Source organism: Scylla paramamosain, chromosome 7, assembly GCF_035594125.1.
Source record: "Scylla paramamosain isolate STU-SP2022 chromosome 7, ASM3559412v1, whole genome shotgun sequence".
Lineage (NCBI taxonomy): Eukaryota > Metazoa > Arthropoda > Malacostraca > Decapoda > Portunidae > Scylla > Scylla paramamosain.
In genome coordinates, this window is record NC_087157.1 from 33,364,307 (window position 1) to 33,389,380 (window position 25,074).

The 25,074-nt window shown below is 39.3% G+C and overlaps 2 protein-coding genes and 1 long non-coding RNA gene across 38 annotated transcripts in view; 2 read left to right on the forward strand and 1 right to left on the reverse strand.

The window, feature by feature from the left end:
• Nucleotides 1-755: 755 nt before the first annotated feature.
• LOC135102413 (transmembrane protein 69-like) lies at nt 756-5,994 on the forward strand. Its single transcript, XM_064007681.1, has 3 exons — nt 756-1,141; nt 4,161-4,255; nt 5,457-5,994. Exons 1-3 carry the CDS (start codon nt 1,006-1,008, stop codon nt 5,943-5,945), a joined length of 720 nt encoding a protein of 239 aa, XP_063863751.1. The 5' UTR covers nt 756-1,005; the 3' UTR covers nt 5,946-5,994.
• Nucleotides 5,995-8,806: 2,812 nt separating this feature from the next.
• The window catches only part of LOC135102403 (spectrin beta chain, non-erythrocytic 2-like), a 161,424-nt gene continuing 145,156 nt past the window's right edge, over nt 8,807-25,074 (reverse strand). For 6 of the 36 annotated variants that reach the window (XM_064007647.1, XM_064007609.1, XM_064007613.1 and 3 more), the window contains 11 exons: nt 23,905-23,997; nt 22,681-22,814; nt 21,356-21,577; nt 20,916-21,054; nt 20,008-20,143; nt 16,720-16,911; nt 16,233-16,359; nt 15,886-15,978; nt 12,998-13,267; nt 12,552-12,643; nt 8,807-9,672 (listed from right to left, as the gene is read on the reverse strand). In XM_064007647.1, the coding sequence (XP_063863717.1) occupies nt 9,427-9,672; nt 12,552-12,643; nt 12,998-13,267; nt 15,886-15,978; nt 16,233-16,359; nt 16,720-16,911; nt 20,008-20,143; nt 20,916-21,054; nt 21,356-21,577; nt 22,681-22,814; nt 23,905-23,997 (1,744 nt within the window). In that variant the 3' untranslated portion in view covers nt 8,807-9,426. Of the gene's footprint in view, nt 9,673-12,551; nt 12,644-12,997; nt 13,268-15,885; nt 15,979-16,232; nt 16,360-16,719; nt 16,912-17,583; nt 17,930-20,007; nt 20,144-20,915; nt 21,055-21,355; nt 21,578-22,680; nt 22,815-23,904; nt 24,083-25,074 lie in introns of those variants that run through there. The other 30 variants (XM_064007616.1, XM_064007610.1, XM_064007612.1 and 27 more) reach the window with 30 other exon arrangements.
• On the forward strand, nt 9,672-14,471 carry LOC135102414 (uncharacterized). The gene is made up of 2 exons (XR_010269648.1): nt 9,672-10,630; nt 10,770-14,471. It is a non-coding gene; the product is annotated as an uncharacterized LOC135102414 (long non-coding RNA).

The following is a 25,074-nucleotide window of genomic DNA, read 5'->3' on the forward strand; positions in this document are numbered from 1 at the left end:
GAGAGAGAGAGAGAGAGAGAGAGTTTGTGTTGGTCCAAGTTTATGTGTTTTCTGTGTGTATATGTGAGTGAGTGAGAGTACATGAAGGAAAGAGAGAAGAAAATATAAGGTTTTTGGCTTGTAATGGTGCAAGTTTGTGTTTATGTGTGTCTTGCCTTGTCTTTCATTATACGGATGATGATGCAGTGTGTGTGTTGGCCTGTCTTTCATTGTACAGGTGATGATGCAGTGTGTGTTGCCCTGTCTTTCATTGCACAGATGGTCATGCAGTTTGTATGTATGTTGCCCTGTCTTTCATTGCACAGATGGTGATACAGTGTGTGTGTTGCCCTGTCTTTCATTGCATAGATGGTGATCCAGTGTGTGTGTGTGTGTGTGTGTGTGTGTGTGTGTGTGTGTGTGTGTGTGTGTGTGTGTGTGTGTGTGTGTGTTTTGCCGTCTTTCATTGGAGAGTTCTTCAGGCTGTAATTAGTTAGCTGCATACAGTACATGTCAAATTTTTATTTTGACGACTTTTTTAAGGTTTTGAAAGTGCAATTTTTCTACCTATACATGTTGTATAGGTACTATCCTATGTCAAGGGAGATGCTGGCAGGCTCCGCTCCCCTCAGATGTACTTATATATGCAACAATGAATTTATCTATCAATTAATCCATTGGAAATCCTATAGCGCAAGAAAATAAATAAAATAAAAATTAGACGTAAATACAACTAGAAAACCTCCTTGAAATAAAGAGAAAATACTAAATCAAGTATAGAATATAGATAATTAATAAAAACGGGCCTGCAACACAAAAATAAGTAAGAAAATTCATACGGAACCCTGTTGGAAAAGCAAGAAACATCACCATCATCAGCACCTAGACCCGGACCGAGACCCACATTCTCATATTCTCCACTAGTTCCAAGCTCCCCAGCTGTCTGCCATCAGCTGATCAGAGCACACTAGGAGGGAGAGGAAGTGCCGTGCTGGGGGGCGGCGTGTGAGTGGCGGACTGGCAGCCATGGGGAGCAGGCAGGCGTGGGCAGTAGCGGCTGTGGCAAGGCATCAACCGGCGTGCAGGGCCTGGTGGCGGTGGCCCACGTCTGCCAGGCTGGCCTCCGCCCACATATCTAACCTGGCACCGCCTCCTCGCCCTGGTGAGTGTTTGTGTGTCATATTTGCATGTTTACAGGATGGAGTCAGGGTCATTTGCTACTGTTGTGTCACCTGTCATTCCGTCAAGTTTGTGCCAGAGGATAATATTGCTACTGAGATTATCCCAGCAGGATCTCGGTAGAAGGGAAGGAAAGCAAAAACCCGACTCCTCCCCTCTGCTTCCTTGCTTTATTCACAAAATCTTCTGACTACAGTTGTCTTCAGCTACACACGTCATCAAACTCTGTACGTCTCATACAACAGTTTTACAATCAGTCACATTGATGACGGCCTGTCTTGGAAGGAGTGCATTAAAATAGACACTTGCCAGCCTACACAACTCTAACCTTTTATCCCATAAAGGTATGAAAATCCATAGCCTTTTATCAGAAAAAGTACAACATGAAAAAAAAAGGACGAATTATTATAGATACCCAACTTCCATTGTCTTCTAACTCCAGTGGTTTTCTTTAATGAAAGCTCATGGGGCCTCTGCTACACCACAACTGTAACAATATTTTCAAGGTGTTGATGCCACACAGGCAATAATTCATGACAATAGGATCACACATACTCCCATTCATCCCATCCCAATGCACCCAGAACTACATTCTTCATTATGAAACATGAAGAAATTAATCCATTGTAAATAAAGGAGTTGGACATGACTGGGAATCATGCAGAGTTCTCACAGGCTGGAAGGACAAAATATAACTGACTGGATAGTAACCTAACTCATGGTCAGGCCTGCTTTGGCTATTGTTTTTGGGACCTGCCACAGCATTGCAAACATGAGAGCCCACCTCCCAGGCCACAAACTAACCCCATCTATCCTAATATACTCATAGACTGAAATTTTCATGTGTTTTTATTTATCTTAATATTGCTCTCTGCAGATTATTTCCTGTCTACATACTTTCTATATTGTTTCACAATTGTATGTAATTAAGTTTTGCCGTAATGATATACAATCCTGTAATATAGATTTACCTTCAGGTGTTATGTATGGTCTGACCATTTTGTCCTCAGCATTTAGGTGTTGTTGGATTTCCCAACCTGCATTGCTGCCACACTTTGTACTGGGCAAGTTATTGGATTAGAGCTTAAGTGTCAGAGATTACCTTGCTCTCTCTCTCTCTCTCTCTCTCTCTCTCTCTCTCTCTCTCTCTCTCTCTCTCTCTCTCTCTCTCTCTCTCTCTCTCTCTCTCTCTCTCTCTCTCTCTCTCTCTCTCTCTCTCTCTCTCTCTCTCTCTCTCTCTTCCCCCTTTCTCTTCCTCCTTGCATGTGGCATGAGAGGAAGTGATCAGTGAATTGATATGGTCACTCTGATTGTGATCTGACTGAGTCACTCAAAGAAATGTGACAATGCCAGGAGGAAATGCTGCCAAATATTGTGGTGTTTGCAAAAAACAATGCAGTTATCACTAAAAATAAACATATACTACATTAACTTAGCTTTTTAAAGGATTACAGTGTATATATACTACAACTATATACTACAAGTATTAAATACATGACATTAAGTGTGTGTTGGTACAAGTGTGGCAGAGCTAGAGGCCAGGAAATCCCTGTAAAGGACAACACCCAAATGCTCAGGATAAAATGGTCAGACCAAAGTTTGTCATTTTCAGCTGGTATAGATTACACTGCTTTATATTTCTAGAAACCAATAGAAATTCATGTTATGGCTGTAATTACATATCATTTCCTCATGTGTAAGTTTAGTTTCGAAAACCAAATATTTAGGTAAAGTATTATGGGTTAACCTATACTCAGGTAAGATTTCTTAGGTTGAAAATCAGTAGGGCCAGTGGCAACACTTAGCTTCAGAAATTAAATATTTACTTATTATGAAACAAGTAAAATCTATACCAATTACTTAGTAATGAAGAGATGTATTATGCCTCCAGCAGATGAAACTCACACATTTTCAACAGACGTGAGGTCACCACTAACGTGCAGTAAGCTAACTTGAGTTTGCCTCCGAGTCATTCTGTAACAAGGAAGTGGGGGTGCTAAAAACTCCAATGCCAGATGTGCTGCACAGGCTACTGAGAAGTGGGGGCAGCAAATGGGCTTCCACTGCCATCAGCACCACCACCTGCAATGATGCTTGTTTAGGGACTGACCAGGGAGAGGAGGTGGGGTGCTGCCACTTAATTTAACCTTGTGGGGCACTAATTCTTTGGGAGATTAGCCCTGTGAGGTACTGATAAACAACACCTTATTGAGGAGCCTCACCTTGCTCTTGTGGCAGCAGGTAAGGCTGCCTGTACTTGAGTCACTTTTCATTGGACAGTGGTTGCCACATTTTTGTGGCCAGAAGGTAAATGCATGTGTTTCTGTGGAAGCTTGCATGTGATTTACTTTTTAGTGGCAACCAGAAAAAAAAAGAGACCATGTCCAATTTTCATGTCACTACTTACTGGATCACCACAGACAACCTCAGGTAGAAACTGTTGGTTTAAATTGTGGTCTGCGCAAGGTCCAGGTGTCTTTGACATTGGAGCTCCAACTAGCATTGCTGACGGAGGGATTGTGACCTGGCTGAAGCCAATGAATAGGATGACTACACAAAACTATTGATTGTAAAATGTATAATAATTGAAGCGAAGTGTTCAGTTTGTAACTCTTCATGAATATTATAGAATTAATCCCTTAGAAGTCTGCGGCTAATTATCGGATGGAACTCATACTGTCTTTAATGTTTTGGAGGTTGAACCCTTTATAGAACTTTCATGGTAATGTATGAGTCAATATGTAAATAGTTAGGGTAATACCCAAGTGAATTTTGGTTGGCCTTGACTCACTAGAGGGTTATGCTATTCCTAACACTGGTTGGGTGAATGAAAAAGTCTGGATGCTGCTTGACTTATATTTGGCAAAGATACAAGGGCTAAGATCCAAGCTTAGAGTGTCAGGAGGCTAGCAGCTGGAGGGGATGTCACTGTCAGTATTACATTCAGTTCTGTTATTGTCACTTGTTTGTAATCATTCTTTCTTTTTCTTTTTTTTTTACAGATTGGGAGACAAGAAGGCTTCACACTTCACATATAAAAAAATTCTGGGAGGATAAGAAAACCACTTCTCTTGCCCTTGTGGATGCTGTGAAGCAGGTGAGGAAGTGAATGCATTAAAAGTGGTGGTACATAACCATTTGCAGTAGTTGTGTGTAGGTCTGGGATGCATGGTAATGTTTCACTTGTTTGAGACTGATTGTTGGAAGGATTTGTATAATGCTCATGGATTTCCGCACAATAGTTACTTTACAAAATTGTATTGTAATACAAAAAAACCTCAATGAAAATACATAAGCTTTCCATGCATTTCAAAGGCAGGCACATAAGTAGTCATTGCATTGTTTGTGTGTTTATAAGGAGTATCCTTGATCGGTGAGGACCACAGCCTTAGGTGCTGTACAGGGGAGGTTAGTAGCTTCAGTGTATGAGTGGTTGTAAGTGGCTGAATACGCCTCTGCATGACCACTCAGATGTACGTTAGATGAATACTTGGGACTTGTGGGGATGAGGGAAGAACAGTCTTTGTAGCTTTGTTCCTTTATATGTAATATGTACAGAGACTCTAGCTTGTTCTCTCCATTGTTGTACCTGGGATGAGTCTGCCCTCCATACAACCATTTTGTCACTCTATTGTGTAAAGAAACTGCATACCTGGATGCTCATTCAATTTATTTTATTTATTTATTTATTTATTTATTTTATTTTATTTTATTTTATTTTATTTATTTATTTATTTATTTTTTTATGTAGAAATGGCACTGGCCAAGGTCATCAAGAATTAAAAGAAGGAAAAAAAAAGCCCCACTGTGGTTCCATCCCTCCCCTCCTTTGGTGGAGTGTTGTGTTTTGAGGTGCTTTGTGCTTACTGTGGCATTATCACTGAATATGAGTGAAGAAGAGAGTTCTTGGTGGGTTGGGTTAGTAACTGCTAGGTGAGAGGTGGATCAAGGAGCCTCACTAGAGACTAACTAGCTGCCTGCAAGTTTGGATTTTACATTTTAGTATTTTGTCTGTTAAATCTGGTCACAAAACTTTGAAGTTTGAACAAGTTTAAGTTTAGGCTAAATCAGATTCTCTTGCATATTTTCACCTTGTATTGTTTACTTTCAGGAATTATGAATTCATATTCTCCTATATTTTCATATAAATAATGCTTATAAAGCATGAACAACCCGGGAAATATTGAGATTCTCCTTTTAAAAAATATTGTTGTGGGAAATAACATGGTTTGATTAAGTTTATGTTAACTACCTTGACATTTCCTCTTGGTAACTTTAGCACCTTTGACTCTTGTCAGGTCCGCCACTCCCCCACTCCAGCTCTTGCTCTTGGGTTCTCAGGACTGGTGCCGTTCATGGCTGTCCCAGCATACATGATGACTACAGGTCTTTATGAAGCAGAATTGGCTCAGGCGCAGCTGTACTATGGAGCATCAATACTGTCCTTTCTTGGAGGCGTGCGGTGGGGCCTGACTCTTCCTGAGGGCAGCTCCCAGCCCCCTGACTGGCACAATCTGGGCTACAGTGTTGCCCCATCCCTGGTGGCTTGGCTGGGGCTCCTGGCACCCCACACTGTAGGGGTGTTGACATTGATGGGAGGGCTTGGGCTGGCAGGTTACATGGATATAGCCATGTGGGGGTATCCAGGTTGGTTCAAAGGAATGAGGTTCTGCCTTACCTTTGTCGCTGTGTTGTCTTTGTGGACAACACTAGTGTTCAAGATGACATTTTCTGCCACGAAGGATAGTGCTGAGGAAAAAGGAGTTGTAAAAAGTGTCTTGGAGTAGTTTTGGTGTAAATATTAGTTAATGAATAAATAAATATTGTATTTTCATATTTGGGAAAATTATTGTTCTTTCCTGCACTTGTTTATGCTGGCTTTGACCCATTACTTCCCTCCCTGACTCACGCTCAGTTCAGGTGTCGCTCTGCCCTCTGATGCAAGTCTGTGTGAAGGAAGGAGAGAGTTGGCCTGCTGCTTGCTTTCCCTGTGTTTTGTATGTGAGCTTGAGCTTCTTAACCATTTTTTCATCAAAGAACAAGGTAAGCACTTTTTTTTATTTTTGTGAAATTTTAAAGGTTTTTGTCAACCTTAAAGATCTGTGTACTGCTTTGGGTTCTTAGAAGAGTAGGAGAGAGAGAGAGAGAGAGAGAGAGAGAGAGAGAGAGAGAGAGATGGAACATGCAGAACTGGATATAAGTGTTGCATTAGAAGAAAGCTGATGTGTTAAGGAAGACAGAGAAAGGAGATGGAAATAGAGAATATGTAAGCTGACAGTGAATGCTTCCAGCTTGATATAAAGCAGGCATTATAGTTCATTCATTCCCAGCTTGCAGCAGGAGCTAAAGCTACTTGTATAACCTTACCATTACTTGGACTGTGACCCTTGTGACATCATTGCCGACTGGAAAGTATCCTTTGTAACTTCATTGCTAATTAGTATGTAGCTCAAGTCAGCCTGTCTCCCACTTTGCCCAGATGTTGGCCTCTCCACACTGCATTTCACTTCACTTCCCTTAATCTTCCTTACTTTGTGCAATACCTACTTTGTTTCTTGATTATTGAACAGAAGAATGATGGTAGTATATTAAAAAAAAATGTGCTAAAGTTAAAATTGATAAAGAATAATTGAGGTGATGTGCTTTGAAGTCATGAACAGATTGGAAAAGTTTATATAGTAGTTACTTCTTTTTAGTAGAATTATCATGGTATTGTGTATAAAAACAGCAGTATGTGGTTGAGGAAGCTCTTGTGAGCATGGTGGTCTTAGCAGAGTTTAGACAAGGTGGAAAGGAAAGGTTGTAAGCAGCTTTTTATTTTATCTCAAGCTGTTAGCACACCAGCACCTGAGTGTATGTGTTTGCCCACACAATGCAAGAGGTGTTGTTGTCTTGCACCTACACCTTGGTATAAAAAGCTGCTTATCATTCTTTCTTTTTGCTTTATTTAACATCTGCTCTGATTACTGAATACTCTTTCTGTGTAATGTATCATGATAATAAAAAAAATAAAAAAAATAAAATATAAAAATTACCAATCTGTCTGTGACTTCAACTCATATGATCTTGGTTATTCATTGTTAATTTTGATTAAACGCATTCATAACCAACTATAATTCTTCTGTCTCATGATCAAGAAACCAAGTATTGCACAAAATAATGGTGATTAAGGTTTGAGAAGTAAACCTTGTACAGTAAATCCCACCTAAGTCAGATAAGTTGGGGGGAATGCCAATCTGAAATATATGAAAATCTGAATTATTAGGGGAAAACTAGATGTAGCCTTGGAAGCTGTGGTGAAGGCCAGCACACACAGCAAGGACCAGGCAGGAACACCAGTTGTGTGTTACCTAGCAGGACAGAGCAGGCAGTGTTTCCAGTGTGCATACTATTATTGTAAATGCCAGGTGGTTATATATTATGCAAATTAATATTTGATATTTAAATTATGCATTTAATATTTGAAATCTATCTTTTCTGGTATGCATTTTGAAAAATTTTTCTTCAGTACTGGCAATATTGACTGAACCAGTGTCCCCTACACTTGCCTCTCTCTGCCACACCATGCACCTCACCACAGTTTCTTCTGTTCTTGTCATTGTGTTAAATCCAAAGGTTGTTTCAGCCAGTTGTTATTTTCTCCTATTCCTTCATTTGGATTACTCAGGCTAACACAAGATGTGATGCTTTACAACAGAATAGTACATTAGATACATATCCAATGTCTATCCAAGTGTCCAGCTTCCCCTGTATATTTTGGTTGACAATCTGAGATATCCAACACTTATCCGAGGGTACAAAAGTGTCCAACTTATCCATCAGAGATATTCAGCTTCAACTTTGGCAGGGCTTAGTGTGGAAAATCCAGCATCTGGGCGAAACAGATGACTGAGCCTTAGACTAATCAGCAACAAGGTTACAAGAGTAGCTTAGGATCCAGTTGCAAGCTTGGAATGAAGGAACTATAGTATTCATTAGCATTGTTACTAGAAATTAGTTCTAAGTATTGGAAGATGAAGTGCATGACGAATCAAGCCTCTTACTCTTTGGGTGCAGTTTGATTAGTGACCAAGGAGGACATGACAGAGTGGATGACCTAATTGTTGATTCCTTGGAAGAGAAGTGTTTGTGCATCTTGTAAAGACAAACAGGATGTGTAAGGATGTTTTCTGGACATGAAAGGATGTAGTGCGCTTAGAAAAGTCTGCAGTTGGTTTGTGGTCTACAGATTAATCAGTATAATGTCAATACTTGCATGGAAGAATGAGTTAGAGGGAAGGGATGATGTTTTTTTTTTATGAGACCACTTTAGCAGGGACAGGTTTGGTGCATGGTTTCCCATTAGAGACTGACTTCCTAATTCGCAGTATAATGTTGTCAACACTTGCATGGAAGAATGAGTTAAAGGGAAGGGATGATGTTTTTTTTATACGAGACCACTTTAGCAGGGACAGGTTTGGTGCATGGTTTCCCATTAGAGACTGTGTAAGTAAAGCTGTATTAGTGTTAGTCTTAGGAAAGATGAGATATGACTATATTGTAATCAGTGAGGCTAAACAAAGGTATGCAAATGATGTTTTCCACAGCATAGACAGTTAAATTCCCACCCTGAAACACTATGCCACTGTTTAAGAGTGAATAATACATGTTTTCAATATTACTTTTATTTGCAGCACATAATACCTTTTCCACATACACTCTTCCTTCTCTCAACAAAATAATTTGATTTAAACAATATTTATAAAGTTATTTACAGTCTAAGAAGTAAAAGTATGAAAAGTTATCCGTTTTGATAGTCTTACAAGAGGCAGTTGTGTAATCAAACCATTTTTCCTGACTTTGGCCCAGGGATGAAGGCACTTGAAGAGTACAGAGCACATAACCATAAGGCATGTGGAGGTGTGATAGCAAGCACAAGTCACACAGAAAATACAGAGAGTGTTACATACAGAATAGAAATATATTTAAATACCCCCCTGCAACACAGCCTGATAATGGTCTGTAGTCTGACCATACAATCTTTGTACCTGAGCCACACTATACACTACACTCTGTAGAGTCCATAGGTATGGAAAGTGTTAAGCTGTTCAGGTACAGCTTCTCTATACATATCGTGTTTGACAGGTAAGGTAGAGAGGATATTATCTACTGAAGGAAGCCAAAATTACAGCCTATTTTTCATATGTATATACTTACGTGGCACAGGTTGAATTAGATTAGCTATTTGATAATTTCCTTAACAAAAATAGATATTTGGTAAATGAACAGCTAAACTTGGGCACCCTTTCTTCGCCCAAAGAACTTGAATACAGAGCCTTTCTTCTCCTTTTCCTTCTTGTTGGTTGACACAGGTACATCTCCCTCAGAGGAGCTCTCACTAAGGCCCTGTCGGTCAATGGTGGCAGAGTTGCGGTGGGAAGGGGTGGGTCCACTACTTGTGTGGACTGAGCCTGTGGGTGGAAGGCTGCTACCCTGGGGCAGGGACATGGTGCGGGAAGTGTACTCGGAGTAAGGCTGTTGGGATGTAAAAATAGTCTTTCAATTGAGGTCTGAAAGCACAGTAGGGAAAATATAATAGGATTAATAAACATATAACATATATTACACAGTTACAGTGAACTCTCAATGTGTTGACAAGAAAAGATAATGAAATGAAGATTTACAAAACTGATCTTCTTACATACTAGAACATGCAGATTTGTATGACTACTGCACTGTTATGTAACCTTCTCTTTCTATTCACTTCAAACAACCTAGAACTAAATGCATAGTTCATTCCTTTACTTCACCTTTCTTGCTTCATTCACTTTAAAACTCCACCTTTGCATCTATTTATTCCTACAACTGCACCAACATGCGGCCCTAAAGGTAAAGCTCAGGGTGAATAAAGCAAGAAAGGTTGGGGAATTCAGTTTAGTTGTAAGCCAATTAGAATAAATGGAAAGAGAAGGTTGTATGAGGCTGTAGTGGTACACTGCTCCCTCAATATCTGAGAGATTAAGGGGGCACAAACTTCCATGTATGGCAAATACCTTATGAAGCTCCAGAAAAATAACTTTCACTCTTAAAAAAATCCACTTAAAAAAAATATAAAATAAATCCATACTTAATCCACTATTGGACTGAGTGCAGCTGACGCTTTTAAATGTTACAGCATTATTTAAGTTTGCTGCATTGCAAATATTTTGTCTCTGAGAGCTACATGGAGGTCTGTCTTTCCTTCCCCATACCCCCACCAGCCCTCCATCTCTTGCTGTATGGCTGTGTTGCACCATGCTACAGGTATCCATGTACTTCTGAATTTACCTGAGCATTAGTGGAGTGTAAAAATAATTTTTCTACAGTTACATGAGGCTGAAGGAGCATGTTACAAGTGATCTATTTCAATGCTGACTGGGAAGAGGAAAGTCTAGAGTTTTAATGTCCAAATTTTGCTCATTGCTCTAAAGGGCTTTTCAACCAATCTATCAAGGTTAGCAGGTTAGTTCTGTGTGTTCATTAATTTCTAACATGTTCTGTACATTTCTTAACAATGTAAGCAGGTTAGTTTTGTGTGTTCATTAATTTATAACATGTACTGTACATTTTTTAACATGTATGCTAATTTTCAGGGATGACAAAAAATGGCCAGCACAAGCGGTATGCTAAGGCTATAACTGGTGGGCACTCAGCAGGTTAGTAAAGCATTTTTGGGACTTGAAAGTATCAAAATCTTAGATAGTAAATAACCAAGTTTGTCAGTGACAAGCAGTATTGTAAACAGTTCCTTCTGTAAGTTGTTAGAGGTGGGCTCAACTCAATGATAGACCAATCTAAGGCCCCATACTTTTAAATATCACAAAATGCGATATTTTGCTCAACAGAGAACAAATCACTGCACTTAGAATGTTAGAAAATGTGAGAATGCAAGTACGTAAGATTGTATAAAGTTTGGATAAAGTTTTGCCCACACAGACTGACGAGAGCAAGACAAGGCAGGAATCAGACAGGGCAGGCAGCAGTTGTGCACAAGACATAATAAAGACAACCCTCACTAGTTCATCAGATGTCACAAAATATGGCATTATTTCACTCAACAGACAGCAAAGAACTACATATGTAATGTTAGAAGACATGAGTGCAATTACACAAGGTTCAGGCCTCAAAATCCACTCTTAGAAACTTTTGAGTGACAGACAGCAACCAGTTGTTACTGAGTGGCTGGTGTCATTTTCCTTCTCTTCTTCTACTTCCTTGTCGAGACTCAATGACATTTTACTTTGTTCAGTAAGGGGAAAAAGGTGTTCTGTAGTGCAAATGCTCAACAGTTATATGCAAGTTAAATGCAAGTGTGTGCACACCATCACCATTATTATTTATTTAAGGCATGCAATGGTCACCACTTGCACACTATAGGACACCTTCACCTCATACTGAATTAAATGTGATGTCAGTGAGGTTACACAAGAATGCAAGATTTGGGGAGGGATGTGAATCAATCACTGGTTTGTCACTCAAAACTTTTATGGAGAGGATTTTTAAGCTTAAACTTTGGTGATCATGTTCTCAAGTCTTCTAATGTTACACATGCACTTCTTTGCTATCTGATGAATGAAATAATGCCTTATTTTATATTACTTAATCAGGAAAATAGTAAGGGTTGTTTCTGTTGTCTAGTGTATAACTGCTGCCCAGGCAGGAGCCCAGCTGTGGGCTACAGGCTGCTTTGTCTAATTCCTCCCTTTGTCTTCTTGGTCTATTGTCTGTGTGTATATAAGTGCATTATGAGGTGTTTTGTCTGTGCATATATAAATGCATTATGAGTACTAAACAATATGTACTTGCATTCTTACATTTCCTAACATAATACTGATGGAAAGACCTATAAAATATACGTGTATCTGTCACTATGATATATCTCTGTGATTCTGCTATAACATTATCTCATGTGTTGTGAACACCTTTGAAGATGGGAGTTGTTGTTTACCAAGGAAGGAAGGGGAAAAATACATTTTCAGCCATATCTTACTATTTGTAAGATATTTAGTGGCACTTAAAATTATTTTGCTGTTGCTCTTGTGCCATAAGAGAAAATCTGCAAAATTTGAATCTGCAAGTGGTGAAAATGTAAATACTGGGAAAGCAGTACATTAATTGCATTGTACATGGCTGCATTGTGCGGCATGGGAGTGGAAAAGAAGACATTAAAAGCAGCAGAGATCAGGTGTCTATGAATGTAGTCTCGACTAACATGTAAGGATGGTTATTTTACAGAGCTAAGAACAGTGATACTGGAAGAAATAAGAAATAAACTGCATGAAATCCTTAAGTTTATCAATAAGCACTGAATAAAAATATCAAGAGTTCACTGCATTTCTAATGAGTTAGAAAATATCAACTACGAGGTGCATTACATTTCTTACTCCTGGAGAAACAACGTGGATCACAGGTCCTACCTGCCTGCTGCCAGGGACACCGTCAGTCAGGTCTGGGTGGTGGGATGAACCTGAGAATACAAAAGTATATTTACTCATCTTGCAAAAAAATAAATAAAATTACAAGAGCTGGGAGAGGATAAATCACCTTGTAGTTCTGACAACTAATAGTAACCCATCTAGATGCCCCATAATATCTAGTTTGCTGGAATTGTTAATTACCCAAAGACCAAAGATGAACTCTGTTTTGTTTTCCCACAAATAATGTACATGTAAAATTACACAGCATCCAATAAGGCTAAAGCATATTACAGACAAAACATACATCTACAAGCACAACATTCAAATGAAGTAGCTAGCCACTACAACACCAACACAACACAACACAACACAACACAGCACAGTGGAGGCGGTGCAGGACTGACCCTGTGGCGTGTACGAGTACTGGTGGTGAGATACACGTGACACCTGCGAGAAGTGAGTCACGTGGCTCGTGGGGTGCTGGGCTACCTGGTGGTGGTGGCCTACTGTGTGCCCCATCTGTGGCCTGTGGTGGGCAGCCGCCCCAGCGTGTGGCATGCCAGGGTGGTGCGGCACACCCACCCAGGACTGGTCGCCATATCTGGCCCGGTTGGGTGGTACAGGGGGCCGGGCCATGACATGTGGTGGGGCTGATCTAGGCAGGGGGGGTAAGTCTGCAGAGAAGCCACCAACTCAACAAAGGGGACAACACGGGGGACAGGATACACAGGCTAAAGGCTAAAGTCATCTTCAACACATACAAGACAAGTTTGCAAAAGGCTAAGGACAGACAACTAAATGCATAACAGACATGCTGAAGGTGTAGGAACTAACTGATGTAAATGCCTGCAGTGGCAAGGCTGATAAGGTAGTGGCATGTGCAGTACTTATGCAATGGTTTCACTCACATCACTTGAAAGTTGCCTGATCATTTCCTACAAGACAGGTTTGTACTAATAGAAAGCATGTACATGCCACTATGCTATCAGAGGATAGGAATGAAGAAGCTAAATAAAGGAATTTGTGTTATGCAACATTATTTGGGTTAGGGGACACATGAAAGGCACAAGCATGTATTGAGGACATTGAAGTCAGCATGGTTACAACTGGTAATGACAGGTGTCGAAGATTTATAAGCTATAAGTACAAACAATACTACTGGTCAGATGTGTCACTAAAAATCCATGATCATGCAGTTATTATCTAAAGGTTACATCTAAAGCCCACTTCATGCATATGCATACTATGGCCCAACAGGAAATATTGCCTTAAATGTTCTCATCTACAAGCATTATTTACATGTGTAAGAACATTCACACCTAGAAATGTTGTGGCAGAATTTTGCAATATTGGATTTATGGTAACCACCATGTCATGGTTTCTACAAGTTCCCCTAACATGGTATGGTAACATTTCCTGATGCAATCCAGGGCTTGTTTAAATCCCCTTTTTTTCCTGCCTCTTTTTCATTATTCATTCTTTTTAACTGTGTAATAAAATGCAATCCTGAGTTTAAGCCCTAATTAACATACATCTACCTTTGCTGCAAAATGTACTCTACCTGTCTTTTCACAATCCTGAGACAGACCATTTCATCTAAGTGTTGTCCTTTAACATCTTAACAAATTTCTATTTAACTTCCTGTTCATAGCAAGATACAATGAATACCCTTATACTGCTATATTGCAAAAGATATATAGTTGGGACGAATACCACTGCAGGTAAGAGCTGTGATTTTTACACAAGTTCTGACATTCTGATTAAGTATTTGGTGCAATTTCTTACTGCCAGTAGCTATCCAGAGAGAGAGAGAGAGAGAGAGAGAGAGAGAGAGAGAGAGAGAGAGAGAGAGAGAGAGAGAGAGAGAGAGAGAGAGAATCAAATCCAACTGTGTTCTTCAAGTGTGTAGTGTACTGTGCAACTAAATCACAGTGCATACAACAATACAACATACATCTAAACAACAGAGGAAGCATACATTAGATACTCCACATGTAGGAATTGCAGCATTTGAATGGAAATTCCTGCATGAATTCTGGCATGTCATCTCTAGAAAGACTTGATGCCTGTATGAGAAAACTGCATTTGGACAGTAACTGGTAAGGTAGTTTATCTGATCCAAATCTGGCTGAAAATGTACATATTTCCATGAAGAGCTTGCTTCAGTGACACCTCAGCACCCTAGCCTGCATTTTTAATATAGTGATGATCTCTAAATGCTCAGCATCATTAGTTTGATTATTTACTCATTTCACTACACTGTTGGAAACTTTGTTAGATTTAAAAGCATTGTAGAAATGTATTTTATCAATATCAGTTACTTATGAAGGCAAGAAGATAGAAATTGATGCAGTAATTAATAGATAAATTATTTTAGCAAGTGAATTCTTAAAAAGTCAAAGCATCATAAAATTACTAAATATTTACAGAAAAAAAATGTATGACTACTGACTATATATGTAGTGCATTCACACAGCTCATGTGGTGAGCATTAGCTGTCTGGCTACCTACACAAAGGTGGTTCATGCACAATACTAGTCTTGCTACAGACTACCTCACACACATGCTCAGAAGATTTTGTCACTTTGGTCTTTTTAATATTATTATTATTATTATTATTTTTATTATTATTTTTTCCCATGAGAATTAGAAATTTGTGCAGTTTAGCAGAGGTTAGAATTTCATGAAATGCCAGTCAATTTGTTTGGCTCATAGTATCATTTGTAAAGTAAAATGTCATATGTCAGCAATGGAAATAAATGGTCAGACATTTGTTCTGGAATTATAAAAGCTGCTGTGAATCATGCTTTCACTATCACATGAGACAATGCAATTACATCAAATTCTTAAATCCTGTACATTCAACAAAATTTCTATACTTTAATTTTGCATAAACTCTAAGCAATCTTCTAAAGCAGTATTTAGCCCACTGGCAGGTTGCTCTGGTCAACAATGAACTGTGACTCTATACTGCCAATGATGCTCAGTGTCAGGAGCATGAGATACAGAAGACATAAGTTAGCAAGTGTTGGGTCTCATTAATGCTGAGACACCGGCTACTTAATATACACAACATTTCTAACTGCAGTTACTGTATAATGTAAAAGCTAAAGGCGAGTGTATATTTCTTATGACAAGAATGGTATTTTGTGGAATGTACTAGATAATATCAACAAAACTGACTGTTTACAAGAGAATCATACATTACAACCATGGGTGCAGTATTCAGCATTCATTACATTCAACATTCTGTACATAACCAATAAAGAGACAAACATGAACACATCCTTACCCTCCCCATTCATGTTCTCGGATGAATCCCTGCGGTGGCCATTGGGTCTGTCTGGAGGGTAATTCTGGTAGGTGTTCTCTGGAGCACTGACTTCTGAAATAAAGAAAGACCATATTCTCTTCTATCTGTATCAAGATCTATCTGCCTGCCTCTGGTAAGATGTTATGGCTTGCTAGTACACTAGGAAAACACTGCCACTGTATTCCCAGCATATCTTCAAAGGTGCCTAAGGACAGACCAAGGAAACTAGAAACTCTCTCTTCCATATATACATTCTTTGAAAAATACCACACTTCTTTATTCTTGTTACTTCCTCCACAACCAAGCCTCTTCTTGCATTTCCTTACCATAGGAAGGAACAACAGAGATGCGGTTCTGGTAGATCGGTCCTTCCTCACCCAGGGAGGAGCGAGACGAGCGGTTGCTGGTGGAACCTCCTCTTGGTGGCACAGGTGGCTTGGCCTTGTCCTGCATCTAATCAAACATACATTATTTCATAAAATATAAAATGGAGAATTATATAAACAATGCTAAAAAACAACAGTGCTGAGAAATGTATGCTTAAGAATTATATAAACAATGCTAAGAAACAGTGCTGAGAAATGTATGTTTATCTCCTTGTTCTCTCAAAACAGACATCTATTCTTGTTCTAGTGAAGGGTTTTGTGTTTATCTAGCTTGCAGTTCCTGCATCACATGAAAAATCATGCCACACCATGAACATTTGTGAACAATGTCCACTCTTGTGAACACACATCCCACAAGTCAGAGCATCATGGACTGTACTTATAACACCACATGGAAGGCCACCCAACACATGCACACATTACTCACATGCTCCAAATTGGCATAGAGGGGATTGTCAAGGGCCTGAGAGTGTGGCCTGGTTGGGTCTAAGCCCCCTCCAGCGCCCTGGGGGTGGGAGCTGACTGCCCCACGGTGGCGGACTTCAGGTGTCGAGTGACCCGATGAGTTGTCTGAGTCACGGGAAGGAACTGCCACCATTTCGCTGCCCACCTCCCCTTCCTGTCACATGCAACATTCCAACATGACACAACCCAAAACATACAAGCAAAACAAAGTGACAAGGCACCAGCTGCAGGGGGAACAGACACCATTGATTGAAACATTTATATGCATGTGAATGTACAGCAACAGTTGAAGCATGTGTGGGTTTAACAGGAGTGCAGAAAATGCTGAAAGATTAGCCAAGTGAAGAAGCAGTAGGGATGTGTAAAACAATCTGGTAATGCCACACAGACATTCATTTGGCACATGTGAAAATGTAATCAGGAATTTACACATATTGAGTCAAATAGTGATCACCATTTACAACAGAATGGTTAAGGAAGTAACATTGATGATGTTGAGTTAGTAATAAGTGTAATGTGACCATTTAATATGTACTACAAGTCTTTCTATGGAAGTGCTGCTAAATATCTAAAATATGATAATTTTTCTATCAATCATGTCATAAAAACATGTTACTATGCACTCAATTTCTGCAGTAACTGACATTCCAATAACTTGGGACAAAGCCAGAAAATTGTGTGGTAAAAACACTTCAACTAATATCATCTGACTTTACCAAGTGTACTACAGTTTGGCACAAGCAACACCACGGCTACACATTATACATGATGCAACTCTTAAAATTTTACATTTGTTGTCCAGAATTGCAATCTGAATAAAGGTATGAAAATCTAGTCGTGATACATTTCTGTAGTCACAATGCACTGGCAAAAACAATCTGATCAAGCAGTGCAAAAGCTTTTTTTTTTTTTTTCTCTCCAATGTAATTTTATCCTCTTTCATGACTGAAGCAATCATCTAAGATCTGCTACATTCTATGGGAATCAAGGCAAGATATTTACAACTCATGCTCAAATGCTAAAGACTGTCAACATGAGAACAGAGTTTTTTTTTTTTTTTTTCTTCTTTTTATGATCAGAGTACAAAATGCAAAGCACTTTTCACATGGTCATCATACAACAAGGGAGGGGAGTGGAGGGACACATAGAGCTTCTTGTGACTGATGTTAAACCTGAAAAAGATACAACTAAGTGAAGTGGCAACAAGTGCAAACCATAGCCATTTTTTGGATATAAAACCAAATTTAAGTCATTAACTTAGTGGAAGTACAAGACTATGAAATACTAATATGGATTACTAGTGCCTTTTGAAATTACACTTTTCTAATATGATTTTCACCAGATGGTATGTAGTATTAATCAGAACTTCCCAGCTTTATTGTATTTTGTTCCTGTCTCTGGCATGATCTGCAAAACACAGCAAGCTTGCAGTTCAGCATTAGGGATTGTTCTCTGTGTTCCCATGATGCTAGCGCCTCCAAACCAAAAGTATGCTTGAGAGCATCAATCTTAAGTGACAGCCATCTCAGGCAACTTGCTACATGTCAATGATGACAAACTACATCAACCTGATGCTTTATGTAGGAAATTGATGGAAGACTGCATACAGTTTTGACAAGGAGAGGTTCAGTATTTAAATATGTCAAGTACGGAGCTTTCAAGTTTGCTCAGTAGAAGAGCTTCTTCCTTTCTGCTAGAACAACCAGTTGGGAAGTGCTTATCCCGAAATGGTTAGAACCAGTGGTGTTCTGGATTTTAATGCACAAACATCTCTACTTAGGATGGGATAACATTCACAAAATAAATTATACACACATCATGTGTAACTCGTTGAAAATGCACACATAACACTCTGATAATATTACTCTGTTCAAGTGGCATTTCTACTAACGTGTATTGGTTAACAACTAGACAAGAACATCATTGTCCCTTCAAGCAGCTACATTTTATACCTCAGTTGTTATCAAGGTATCCATGGTGTTTCTAGAGCACAGTGTCTTTAATGAAGCAATGTTGTTCCCTCACAGCTGGGTACAGATAACTTCACTGAAGCTCATAAGTTACTAGGAGGCTCAACAGCTTAAAGCTCCATAAAGAGATGCAGTAAGTGTTCAAGTGGCTCTTCAAAGACAACAGTCAACACAAATCAGACACCAAGGAATCCTGTGCCACCAAGACTGTCTGCTGTCATGTAAATAAGTATACTCAACTTAATTTTGAAACATTATTAAAAATGTTTTGAGAACAGGTGCACTGCCTTGCTTATACTTATCCATTAAAACGGAGCACATAAACATGCGAAATACTCTGTAGACAGTTTTGAAAATACAAGAACTCCTTGTCAAACTTTTACAATCTGGTAACAAATAGCAAAGAAACAAAGCCAAGTGTGGGGATGGCAGTGCTTCACCTCAACTCTAGTTGGTGTTGCATAAAAAGTCTGTGTGTACAACTAACCAATGGGAATGTCTTGCTGGCAACACAACAAGCAGGATCCTTCATGCACATCACTGACATAAGGGACATTCTCTTACTTATGCTGTGTGGCCAGATGGAGAGAGGGAAAATCTAACTTTTTTTTTAACCTTTAGATGGGTAAGTGCAACTCCATTTGTTGATCCACTGATAAAAATAGAACAAAAGTGCAACACTGAACAGAATGCATGTAGAACAGTATCAGCCATGGAAGATGCATTTCCCTAACAAAATGGGGTAATTCTGTGTACTGATTGAAATGATGTGCACCAATTGTCACAGGTTTTGTTGCTCACTGAGTCCAAAGGATGTAACCCTACCCACCTCACCACATAATCTTTAATGTCCACAGCGACCATACATTATTACTTTTTACTATCTCCCTTATCTTACATACCACATTGCTGCACCTTCTCTCCTCACCACTGCCCTGCTCTTCATACTGTAATGTCTGCATTTATATATGAGGATGAGCCATAAACCACACCACCAAAGTGTGAAAGTTGGCTTCACTGGAGGAAATTACCATAAAAAATTATTCTAAACTATAGCCGTACTTTACAATAAAGACAACTCCATTGAGATGGCAGTAAGCAAAATTCAGGATGTACCTTCAAACTTCTGATCGTTTCATTATTCACGTACCATGTCACTTGGGATGCATCTCCTATGACTAATTCTGTGCCAGTACATGAGAAGTGCTTGTACCTACAGGCTAAATGATGAGGAACCCTACACTATTTTAACCTACAGTTTAAACAAGCAGTTTTCTGACCTTGTGATTGTCATAGGACATGAGCTGCATGGAGGGAGGCAGCTCGGCATGGAACTTCAGCTTGGTCACCCACTCCTCCAGGTTCTCCTCAGACTCAGCCAAGAGGAGGTACTCAGCATTGTCTCTTGTGATTATTCTGAGGGAGGAACAAGTGTTGTCGTGTGTCCACTATTAGGGATGATTCGAAAATCCAATACAATTAAATTACATTCTCACTTTAGCAAATCCATACATTTCACATTCTTACATAATCTGCTGTTAATGTTTAAATCCAATTCTTTTCTTTGGTATATCAGATAAAGATGAAGTAATTAAATGTCTTGGTAGCTGTGACAACTTTCAAAGAGACAGAATGGTGCATGTTGATTTAAGTGTAGCTGTAACAACTATAAGAGAGAGAGAGAGAGAGAGAGAGAGAGAGAGAGAGAGAGAGAGAGAGAGAGAGAGAGAGAGAGAGAGAGAGAGAGAGAGAGAGAGAGAGAGAGAGAGAGAGAGAGAGAGAGAGAGAGAGAGAGAGAGAGAGAGAGAGAGAGAGAGAGAGAGAGAGAGAGAGAGAGAGAGAGAGAGAGAGAATGTTGATACAAGGCAAAAACTTCAAGGGAGGGGAGAGTGGTTGCATATATAAAAGGATTTGAGAGTATAAGGACAGTAACATTAGTCATAGCCATTTTTGGGAAGGGATGAGTTTAGAACAAGGCATTAGAAAGAGATCAATTGATAGAAATAAATCCAAAAATTTTCTTTGCTATTCAGACAACTTTGTTTCATGCAAGCTTTTGGTGAAATGTATAATCAAAAACAGAACCTCTAATGAATTTATTATGATAAGTTCACCCAAGAAATATTTCAATATGGGGCTGTTCTGTATATTACATTAAAATCACCAGAGAGCATCAGCTAAAATTTACCTGAATACATGTTTCTTCTTTGTGTAATCACCAGCAACTTCAATCTTTGCCTGATGAATGGAGATTGGAGGAGAGGCAGCTTTCTGGTCATAAAAGTCCTCCTCGTCCTTGAAGAAGCACAGGAGCTGACCACAGAGGACTGCAAGATATAAAATAAAGTCAACCTTGGCAATATTGATTACTGCACAAACAAATGACATTGATGTTGCCAAGCTGCAGACAATAACCAATTGCAATCTACAAGACACAGACAACAAAACTCTGTAACAAATTTTTTTCATGAGTAAAGAATAGATGTTCATTTCATCAATGTACTAAATTTTATAACAGCAATTTAAACCTCTCAAGATCTTCCAAGGCATAACAATCTCAGCCAACAAACTCTTCAAGAGACATGCTACATTATAACAAGGCACAGTACACATCCCAACGCAGCTCACCAGTGTAGAAGCCCTTCCAGGACCGGATGGTTGCCTTCTTGCCACCACTCTGGAGCTCCTGCTTCCGTTCCAGGTAGCCTTGAATCTCCACTGGGGGAAGGTTGGCCATGTTCTCCATGCGCTTATGTTTGCGGAAGCTTTGTGTGCGGCGACGCGTGGTGAAGCTGGGTGTGCGCTTGGCTTTCTTCAGGTCCACCTTCATGCTCTCCGCCCTCTTAAGGTCTAGTAAAAGTACATGGCATAAGTCGGTGGTAAAGATGATGGAATGACTTTATAAAGGCTGATATAACTCGTCACTTTCTCACTGTCAAAAGGGACAGGCTGAGCAATGTGTGTGCCTCAACCAGTATTCCATTTTACTGATCAAAATTATGTGATAACTACATTGATATAATCTAATGGTTAATTATTAGTAACCTCTCTCTGAAATGTCTGTGGGCAAAATACAATTAAGTTGGCTGGAGTGTGGTGGGATCATCAATTTATGGGTAGAAATATCCAATGTCCAATAAAAACTCAATGTTACAACTGCCAAGACAATGCAAGAAAGTATAATTTTTGAAATTTCAAAGGTTAAACTGCAACATTAATACAAAATTTAAGATTATATATTAAAACCAACACCAATTAACAAAAGGATTACTTAAACAACATGCAAAAACAGAATTATGTTCAACATTACATCATTAACCACACAAGCTGCCATCAAGTAATATTAATAAGTCCACTCATGCTCCACCACAACATGTCAAGTGTGTGTTGGCTTGAAACTGTCTTATATTTCAGCCATCGAGTGCTGGAAACACAACGGGTAACTTCTAAGTCAAGTTCCACATGCTCTCCACGCATTGTGTGGCAGCGCTCAACTAGTGCCACCCAGCACCCAAGTGGCATGCAGGTGCAGCCCCTCCTGGACCGATGCCCCTCACCACCAACACTGTGCTGCCTTACCTAGGCCACCGCTGTGTTCCTCTCAACTTTAAACACCAGTGGAGACAACCAACCTTGACTCTCCACCTATTACAATCAAAATACTGATGCACAACATTCTACATTATGTCAAACCTTTTTTATGCACAAAACTTTCAACATTCAAAGGAATTATTAATCTGTTGCTATATTTTTTTTGGAAATTATGCTTAAGTTTTCTGCACAGACAATACTGATTTTCACTTATACATTTCATATAATCAATTCATTGTATTTCCTGCCTTAAAAAAAAGATAATAATAATAATAATAATATTAAAGACAAATTGATCTTTGAATAAAAATTTGAGCCAAGTCAAGGTGTGAACAAAAGACCCACATGCAGCATGCACTTACCAACACCTCGGTTAAAGTGGGAGTGTGTTCTTAGCATCTCCTGACGCAAGCTGTTACCTCTCTTTAAGCTGCTCAGGCTGGTCTGTGAGCCTGAACGATAGAGGCCACCACTCTCAGGAACTTCGAGGTTTTTCCTATGCAAGAAGGACAAGCATTAGACACATGTTTCTATCTGATATGTAAGAAGGCACCGTAAGATTATGTGTAACTGTTTGGTCCTGAAGGAATACCAAGGATTAATCATCTATGCTACAGTCCTCTTAGAATTTCTTTCTGGTTACAGGGGTGATCACTTACTCTTATCTATGTATGTATGAAATAGTAGAACTAAACATACCAAGTGGTTTTACTGAGTTAGATTTTTGACATAGCATTTTGTTTAAATCATCTTTACCTCATACCCTGCTAAATTTAATTAGCATGTTTCAATTTATTTTTTTTAATTAATGTTAGTCACCATGTATTATTTACAAAAATTCCCAACACCAAGCAAACAACTGAAATCAAATTACTAAGCTTTACATCATGTCTCCATACCAGAGCATGGAAGGACAGCATCACCACCACCAGATAGTCCAGCTTGCAGTACGTTCAAGGTCCTACTGGCCACAACACTCACTACTTTATCATTAGAGCAAAATCATTCCAAGATACTTAACAAAGTTCTTCCTAAAGCACTAACAACACAGCTTGCAAGAATGATGTGATGATTGGCTAGATTCTAACAAAGTAATCATTTCTTGCATCACATGTATAAATCTATATCTCTTATAAGGATCCTTACACCTTCCTATGATTCATCACACTAAGGCAATCAAATATGTCAAATAAGCGACAAGAGAAGTCACCTCTGTGGTGAAACTTGTCATATTTGTAGTATGGTCCATTTTTCTGTGATACACACTCCTCAGCTTGCTTTCAACTTTGGTTCTACAATGTGAATCAGAAATATGAAAACATCAACTTGAGATGGTACTAACTAAACATCCATTTGAGGAGGCATTAACTACAGAGAAAGATTCAAAAGATGTTCCTCCAGTGAGCAAGTTCAGCAGCAAGGTGAGGAGCATGTATGCCTTATCTGTCATGATGCACTATAGCAGGAGGTCCCCGGGGCCACTGTACAACAAGCGTCGGTTATAACATGAACTCGAGAAGCTGTGCGCCGATGCGAGGCCAGACCAGGTGCTCCAGGCATGGTTTAATTGATTAGTGCATCAATACCTTATGAGAACCTCTCCCAGAGAGCTTGAACGTTTCCGGTACCTTGGGTGACCCTCAGGAGTGGTGGCTGTCTCAGGTGCCTCAGAGCTGGAACTGTGAGGGCACAGTGCAAGGTCAAGTGAGGTCGGGAGAGTGGAGTCAGTGCAAAGAGGTCAACGGCATGCTAGTAAACCATTAGCTATTAAAAATACAAAAAATAAAGGGCTATATAACAAAGAATACACAACTCATGCAAAATGCACAAATGTCTGTCTTTTCAAGTCCAATATGCAATGTCTACGGTTGTCATGCAGTAGTAACTGGAGAGGAAAAAGATGGCAGGATACCAAAAGCAGCTTTGAAATGGTGTAGCTAATTTTAATAGTTGGTAAAAGCAAAAACATAGAAAAATGCACATATAATAATCCCTAAACCTGAATAAAAGTGTAAAATGAAGCACATTCTTCGTAAAAGCTTTCCAGTGAATGGCTAAAATATTACTTAAAAAGCCACAAGTCTGAAAATGGAGATATACTAGAATAACAATTCAAAGGCAAACAATAAATATACAAATGTGAATGCACATGTGTGTGTGTGTGTGTGTGTGTGTGTGTGTGCCACTTTCATGCCACTTTAAGTATTATCCTACCATCACCTTTACTCTTGGTCAATAACTAGAGCCCAGTCTGCAGCAGAAATAAAGCCTCAAGGTTTGCATTGCGGCCAGAGTAAGAAACTCACCATCAGCCAGGCACAACAGAAATATACAATGAAAGACATTCAACTAAATGTTTTGGAGTTGAAAACACATTAAGAAGCATGCATATATACTTTTCTTAAATTACAGCAATTACTAGTTTCTCTGTGCTAAACCAATAATTACCCCAAAGTTACATGTGAATAAGGACAGCATGCGAGCATGCAGAGTCCACTAGCATGAGGGATAAGTAATAACAGTACCTGACCAGCACCTGCTGAAGTGTCTGCTCACCACACTGAAGGCTGTACTGTCTCACCAAATAAAATTCCTACCTTCAACATACAATTATTGTATACATTATCACACCTCCAATGACATGATGGTTTTTCATCAAAGACCTGCTTTATGCAAGCAACAGCTGCTACATACTTCTTGCCAGGTTGGACTTTTAACTGTCCACACACACAACAACAATACCAGTGCCTGAGGGA

Coding starts and splice junctions, on each gene's coding strand:
- LOC135102413 (XM_064007681.1), top strand. CDS start 1,006: ATGGGGAGCAGGCAGGCGTGGGCAGTAGCGGCTGTGGCAAGGCATCAA. Junction 1,142..4,160: donor GGCACCGCCTCCTCGCCCTG/GTGAGTGTTTGT, acceptor TTTTTTTTACAG/ATTGGGAGACAAGAAGGCTT. Junction 4,256..5,456: donor TTGTGGATGCTGTGAAGCAG/GTGAGGAAGTGA, acceptor GACTCTTGTCAG/GTCCGCCACTCCCCCACTCC.